General features: G+C 41.3%; 1 protein-coding gene and 1 long non-coding RNA gene across 2 annotated transcripts in view; both read right to left on the minus strand.

Annotated features, from left to right (window-relative positions):
- Nucleotides 1-314: 314 nt before the first annotated feature.
- On the minus strand, nt 315-3,093 carry LOC121880039 (U-scoloptoxin(01)-Cw1a-like). The gene is made up of 2 exons (XM_042387033.1): nt 3,010-3,093; nt 315-974 (listed from the first exon to the last, which is right to left on the minus strand). Exon 2 carries the CDS (start codon nt 941-943, stop codon nt 563-565), a length of 381 nt encoding a protein of 126 aa, XP_042242967.1. The 5' UTR covers nt 944-974; nt 3,010-3,093; the 3' UTR covers nt 315-562.
- Nucleotides 315-7,966, minus strand: part of LOC121880041 — an 8,807-nt gene continuing 1,155 nt past the window's right edge. Inside the window, exon 2 of the long non-coding RNA XR_006091487.1 lies at nt 315-403. This is a non-coding gene — a long non-coding RNA (uncharacterized LOC121880041). The remainder of the gene's footprint in view (nt 404-7,966) is intronic.

Genomic DNA, 7,966 nt, shown 5'->3' on the forward strand with positions numbered 1-7,966 from the left:
ATTGATGTTTTTGTTTGAGAATGGAGGAGGTCTCTCTCTCTCTCTCTCTCTCTCTCTCTCTCGTGACCTGCCACCTTATTTAACACATTGACGACGATTTCCAGAGAAGAACAATTGTCTATAGATTCTTATTATCTATTTCTGATACAAACTTCCGGTTGATTATTCAATTCAGAAGTTCATGGGGTAGTCCTCATGAATGGGAGGACTTGAGACGAACCTGACTCACCCAGAGGGAGTCTTTTACAACATACTTACAGTGAGGGTGTATAGTGGAGTACTGAGGTAAATAGTGATGGAATGAAACTAACATATTCAGTAGAGTTTTATTTGCAAACTGGATGTATAAACTAGAGGTCATTTAATCTACACACACACACACACACACACACACACACACACACTAACGCCACTGTCACATCATTACCACGTCACTTAGATGGAAGTCAAAATATCAATGAGACTATAGAATTGAAGTGGAGAAGACACAGGGTCCTTAGGTCAACACGAGTGTCCAAAGTCGAGTGAAAAATGTTGTGGGTGTCGCAGTAGTAGGAGGCATTTAGATCTCTTCGGGGATCCTGAAGAACTCGACGTTGGAGAGCTCGTAGAGGGAACGAGACTCGCTGCAGGGGAATGCCAGTTCCCTGTGGGCACAGGTTAGAGTCTCCTGGTCGAAGAGGGTCTCGTTGCCACAAGCGAAGGTGAAGTGAGCCGTCTCAACCAGGGCACCGATTTCGTCCGCGACGGGGAAACACACGTGGAAGAGCTCGCAGTTGTTGTCGACGTCGGCGTAGTAGCCATAGGGGAGGTTGTCGCAGGAGAAGGTGGACTGGATGGGCGCCGTCATGTACAGCTCGACATCGGCCGGTAGCTGGTAGGCCATGCGGGCGGTGGCGACGGAGGCAAGGGCGAGGACTACGGCGAGAGCAAGGCGAGTCATGGCTGGTGCTGTTGTTGTTGTTGAACTTCGTCTAAGGTAGAGATGGGAGAGGAGCGGGTGAGGAGGAAAGTGGCACGGTGGTCGACGGACGAAAGAAGGATGAGGGGTGGAGGCAAAACGGGTGATGGATGAGTCAAAGGAGGGTGAACGGGGATGGAGGGAAGGAAGGAGAGGTGGGGAGAGACAGGAAAAAATTATTAGAAACGCTATTCTCTATATTTATAGTGTGTGTGTGTGTGTGTGTGTGTGTGTGTGTGTGTGTGTGTGTGTGTGTGTGTAAATTCCCATTCGCGTGTTTAATGTTTTTCTTTTTATATACAAACACATCATTTCAAAAGTACAACAATAAGTACAGCATCCTTCCCACTGACCACACACACACACAGGCCCATTTTATACGTACATCTATTAGGGTAATATATATATCGTATGTACCTTTGTATATATGAATGGTGGTAAATTAAAACCACTCGTCACTTTCACCATCATCAATATCGTGAGCAGAAATCTTACAGGTGCAAATCTTCTTTAATTATGAATGGGAAAATACCTGTCTACCTGTACTCAGTTGTATCATCACTGTCTACCTGTACTCAGTTGTATCATCACTGTCTACCTGTACTCAGTTATATCATCGCTGCTTTACCTCTATAATCCACTATAATCACCATCACCAGTGCACCACCTCTATTATAATATGACCAAAATAAATTTTATTGTTACGTTGATAGAAATTACCATTGTAATAGTTATATATTTTGCCGTCTAGACATGGTCCTCTGTCTGTCTGTCTGTCTCTCTGTCTGTCACCACATTCACTTCCTTAACCTCTTCTCTCAACACCTGATCATTTATTGAATAGACTAAACAGTTTTCTGTGTTAGTTTAATGCCACGTATTATAGTTTAGTGCCACGTATTATAGTTTAGTGCCACGTATTATAGTTTAGGGTCACGTATTATAGTTTAGTGCCACGTATTATAGTTTAGTGCCACGTATTATAGTTTAGTGCCACGCATTACAATTCAGTGCCACGTATTATAGTTTAGTGCCACGTATTATAGTTTAGTGCCACGCATTATAATTCAGTGCCACGTATTACAGTTCAGTGTCACGTTTTACAATTCAGTGCCACGTATTATAGTTTAGTGCCACGTATTATAGTTTAGTGCCACGCATTATAATTCAGTGCCACGTATTACAGTTCAGTGCCACGTATTACAATTCAGTGCCAGGTGAAACAGTTCCTTACCAGTTTTTATGTTTCTACCAGTTGGTGTGTGTGTCAGTTATCAGTTAATTATAGTAATAACGGTGATTTTAATGATGGTAATAACATCTCTAGCACTACTATTACTACTACTACTACTGCTACTGCTGCTACTACTAACTACTACTATTAATAATAATAATAATAATAATACTAATAATAAAAATAATTTGTTTTCAGAATTTAATGACTCACTTCCGGTAATATTTGTTTGATAAAAAAAGAAGTAATGACTCGTTTATCTGTTAATTTGTTGAGGAAGAAAACTCACGTATTATACAACACTTATCACTGTCTTATACTCTAAGTCGTTCTTGTAAGATATAACTAACAAACTATATTCATTGGTAACTAATTTAACAAGTGTGGTGTAACAGTTTAACCTCAACTAATTAGCACCTCAGATAAAATTAGTTATTTGAATCATTCTCAACCAATTACTGTAATTAACGTAACCTAACATAACGTAACGTAACGTAACTTAAACCACTTACTCCTTAGATATAACCAATTGTAATGCTGTTGTTGTGTAGTGTATGTAGTGATTACAACAAAAACAACAATAACCTTTACCATAACGACAGATAGTTCCACCGTAACTATAACAAACTACTTCGTTCTCTACTAACTACTTCCAACTCTCAAAACAAGCTAAACTAGTCTTATTTCCAAACAAGATCAAAAGAGTAGGTCACTGATCACATTAACTTGTTACACGTTACACTGTGTGGGTATATTTTTCTGAAGTGTTCCCTGGGCTGAGGTGAGGTCGAGAGAGGCCAGCCAACCAACCCACCTGGTATGCTTCTGGGCCTGTGAATGACAAAACCGCACCACCACTGCCTTTATATATACTCCGGAGCATCACGCCAACGTCGCCCTGTGATTGGTTGGGAGTACAGAGGATTTGTGGGTATCAAGGACCAATAAATGGGAGTTTTGAGAGGTGGAGAGGGATTGGGAGGGGGAGGAGGAGGTGGAAGGGGATTGGAAGGCGTAGAGTAAGGGAGGGAGATGGAGTAGGATAAGGGAGGGAATAGAGGAAGGGGGTAAGGGAGTGAGATGGAGTAGGATAAGGGAGGAAAGGGATAAGGGAGTCAGTGCCGGGTTTCAAGGCTGCTGCTAGGGGGGGGGGGTTGGCCTGAGGCTGGCTGGGTCGCCCTGCCCAAAGAGTTAAGAGTCTCCCCGCCTTCCTTATTCCTCTCCCCCACCTCTCCTCTCCCTCTCCCTTTCATCCTCCCCCTTCTTGAGACCCACAACAGAAGGAAAAGAGAAGCCATAGAGATGAATAATTCAGGAATAAGTATAATAGTAATAATGTTGCATAGCGGAAGCCTGAACGACTAAACTTACCTGTGTCATTAGGCTGCGATGGTGATCCAGGTAGGGAAGGGGGAAGGGGGGGTGGTAGGGGATAGGTTAGGGAGGAGGGGGTAGGGGGTAGGGGGTAGGGGTGAAGAAGGTTAAAGGTGGTACAAAAAAAAGAGGGAGGGAAGGAGGGGACGCAGTGGGAGAGGGGGGGGAGGGGGGGTCAAAAGGGCATTAGTAGAGAGTGAAACGTCTGGGAATATGTAAGTAACCCGCTAACTAATTACTCCTGTAGGTGTCGTCAGCGTCATCGTCAGCATGGTCAGGGATACAATAATAACAGATTTATCCTAAGAAATAGTGTATAGGTGCAGAACAACACTAGAATACACCCACATCACCCACACTACCCACCCACCCACCCACATCACCACCCACACCACCCACACCACCCACCGAAAAATTATAAGGTACTGAAAATTTTACGCACGATGTTTTAGTACCTATTTTTTTTGTATCCTCTGATGGGGCGGCGCTGTGTGGGTGGGGGGAGGGAGGACATAAACGAGCGAGGAATGTGAGTGAGAGTGAGAGAATCGCTGGGTAGACAGATGCCACACACACAGCTCGTAAACATAGGTGAAAATGTAATAAGAGAGAGAGAGAGAGAGAGAGAGAGAGAGAGGTGTACGTTGGCCTTTTACTTTCCTTCTCCAGAATAAGATTTCACGCCTTGATTATAGACAGGTGCCTGTACCTGTGCTTGTATCTGAATCTTCGTTTACCTGTACCGGATCTTACTACAGTACCTGTCCTTTTACCTGTACCTGTATTATTCCCTGTACTTGTATCTGTAACTAAGTCTGTATCCATACCTGTGGCTGTGTGTTTACTCATACTGTACACTCGATAAAAAAAAATCTTTAGAAATTTGTGCGAAACAATATGACTCCACGAATGAAGGTGTTTGATAAAGGTTTATGAGGCATACTGTTATTCACCAATCATAATGCAACGGATTAAATTCATATTTTGAATTAAATAACTAAATTAGGCCTACCACAATACGTAGTAAATGTCTAACAATCAAGCCTACCAATCCTAGCGAGACAATAGGATTACTCAGTTCCAAACTCATCGGACCCCTCCGGAGAGGCGATGAGGGACGAGGAGGGACGAGGAGAGGCGAGGAGAGGAGAGTTGGGGCAAGACGGGGCGAGAAACAGTGGCGGGTCATGGCGATAAATATTCATGAACATTAAATAACGATGGACGTATTTTCAGGGGGTCCGTAAGTTAAGAATTTTCCTCGCCTTTATTCCGATAGCGTGAGGTTGGTTCACTTAAGGGGTCGTATGATGGGTTCACTTAAGGCAGTGGTTCTCAACGGGGTCCACTTTGACCCCCGGGGGAGGAATTTTGGCCAGGGGAGGAATTGGGGAACATTATGTATAGTTCTCCGTGCGATGACTCTCGAAAGGCAACTGTCTGGAAAGGTTCAATGCTCTGTACGGCACCTTGTTGGGCTTTGGTGGGGACCGTGATGACTCCAGTGAATCAAAGGCCTTGATTTCATATCTTGCAGATATTTTGGGTAAACTGAACGCTTTGAATAAGGAACTGCAGGGTGAACAAAAAACTCTCATGAACTGCAAAACCCAAATCTAAGGTTTTATAAACAAACTGAACTTTTGGAAGGCCCAGATCTTGAAGAATGATCTGTCCTAATTCACGCATCTACCCCAAATGTGAACCGTCGGATGATGTCCTCTGAATCATCTCTGAACATATTTTCAACCTACAAGTTAAGTTGAATGACAGATTTACCGATCTCAAACAATTTAACATTTCCTTTTGGATTACTCAGCCATTTCTTTTTAACTGCTATGGACTCTGATCAGATCGGCGAGTTGATGGACTTACAAAACGATGACAGTGTGTAACCGATCTATGCTTCAAAAAAAAAAAAAATACTGATCTGGCTGGATCCCCAAGTCAGTGTCAAATATAATAAATTAGCTATGAAAGCTCAGCAAGTAATTCTACCATTTCCGACCACATAATTGATTGTGTCTTCAGTGCTGTTACGAATATTTTGACGAAAGAAAGAGAACGTATCAACATTTGTGAGCGTGGTGATCTTGTTGTGTTCCTTGATTTTCTCATTTAGTTTCTCAGCACGAGGATCAAGGATCTCATTAAAGTTGTACAAATCGAATGGAAATCTGATTATAATAGTTACAAATCCGAAATCAACTTTTTTTTTTAATTTAATTTTTTAGTCAAATAATTTTCTTCAATTAGTAAATTATAACCACTGATGCAAATACTTTATTCTTTCATACTGATTTAAGGAAGAGGAGGATCTGGAAGAGTCTGGGGTCGCTGAGGGATGAATGCAATGTGGGACGTGGGAAACAGGGAGGGGTAGTATCAAGGACTTCAGAGGTAGTAAGTTGTTGATTTTGGAGTGTGTGTGTGTGTGTGTGTGTGTGTGTGTGTGTGTGTGTGTGTGTGTGTGTGCAGGAGATGTTAATGGCGCGTGTGTGTTTGTGGAGCCAATAATCACTTCCCAGCCCGTGATAATGACCATACGGTTCAATATTGCTGGAGGTCAATATGGCGTAGAAATTGCTCTAAGACTCTACCATGAAACACACATAAGTACATACGCTCTCCAGACAACAGTATAGCTACGGGAGAGTATTAAGATTTCACTCTACTACTACTACTACTACTACTACTACTACTAACAATAATAATAAATAACTCAAACTTAAAATATGCGTATAAATTTGTGTTTACGCAGTGTATCGTAAAGCCTAACGCCAACCGTACAATAGGAGTCGTATTTTTTTCGGACGTTCTCCCATCACCTTGGCTAGAAACTAAGGAATGAACCAGAGATTATACGCATGATACGGGGGTATGTCGGGGGTCAAACCAGTGTTTTTTATAAGCATTCCACTCAAACTATATATTCCTCCCTCAAGTAGTGACGTTAAAAATAGTATCATATATCACGAGGTTTTGATAAGGAAAATTTTTATTGCAAGAAGGCTGTAGGAAGAAATTATTAACAGCATTGAGAATAACAATGGTAACAATGGTAACAGGTAGATGAAGGGTGAGGGTACACAGACAACATATTGGCCCGGCATTAATTTGCAACAAAATCAACAACAGCAACATAATAATATATAAAAAAACAGCTGCGTCACGTCATGCGCCAGCAACAAAAGTCGACGCGTCACAACATATTATTATTATTATTATTATTATTATTATTATTATTGTCTCTCACACAACATAACCGAGCTGCCCAATCAAAACCCGCAAATCCTGGAAAAGTTGACCAATAAGAATCAAGAAACACTGACCAATAGGTAGAAAGTCTTACCAATCCCTGTAGATAAATAAGTCTTATGTAGATAATTAAAGTCTCTACAGTTTATAGCTAAGAGGGAGGACGGAACCAAGACGAAATTGCAGCTTAAGAGAAGTTGAATAAAAAAAAGGTTGAATAATTATCCATTATATTGCTTCAAATTTGCATACTGAGATTAAGAAAATATACTATAGAGTTTCTGAATAACTATTAAGGAAGTGTTATTCTCAAAAGCTCGTACGATAAACTTATTTTATAACTTAAGATGTTAGAATGTAGTGAACTGGTTGACTCACACTAAAGTACGATGATAAAATAAGAATTATATTGATACTCTATTGTAACTAGGAAGTGGTGTTTATTTATTAACTGGTGCTATGTGAACGTATCCAGTTAAGGCGTCCTGTGACCTAGTATTAAGTGAACGTATCCAGTTAAGGCGTCCTGTGACCTAGTATTAAGTGAACGTATCCAGTTAAGGCATCCTGTGACCTAGTATTAAGTGAACGTATCCAGTTAAGGCATCCTGTGACCTAGTATTAAGTGAACGCATCTAGTTAAGGCATCCTGTGACCTAGTATTAAGTGAACGTATCCAGTTAAGGCATCCTGTGACCTAGTATTAAGTGAACGTATCCAGTTAAGGCGTCCTGTGACCAAGTATTAAGTGAACGTATCTAGTTAAGGCATCCCTTAACTGGTGCTAAAAGTGAACGGACGCATCTAGTTAAATGTAGAGTCTTAGATTATTTTTCCATCTTTTTAACTTAAGTCAACCAGCAATAACTAACTTCCTGCATCACGTCTTCAGCTGACCATCCTCACTGTGAGATGGCGTACTTGGCCTTGAGGTGGATCTTGCTTCTTTACCTGGAGGCTGTGTGACCACTTACCATAACCAAGGTGGGGAACCCAACGCGTCTACCAAACTGTATAATGAAGGTCTCTGGTTTATGGATAGGCTCATACACCAAAGAGATGTAATAAAATATATACTTACGTGTTTACCCTCTTCCATACACATATACATACACATATATACACTCACACACAAATAT

This window comes from Homarus americanus, unplaced genomic scaffold, assembly GCF_018991925.1.
Source record: "Homarus americanus isolate GMGI-L3 unplaced genomic scaffold, GMGI_Hamer_2.0 scaffold30108, whole genome shotgun sequence".
Lineage (NCBI taxonomy): Eukaryota > Metazoa > Arthropoda > Malacostraca > Decapoda > Nephropidae > Homarus > Homarus americanus.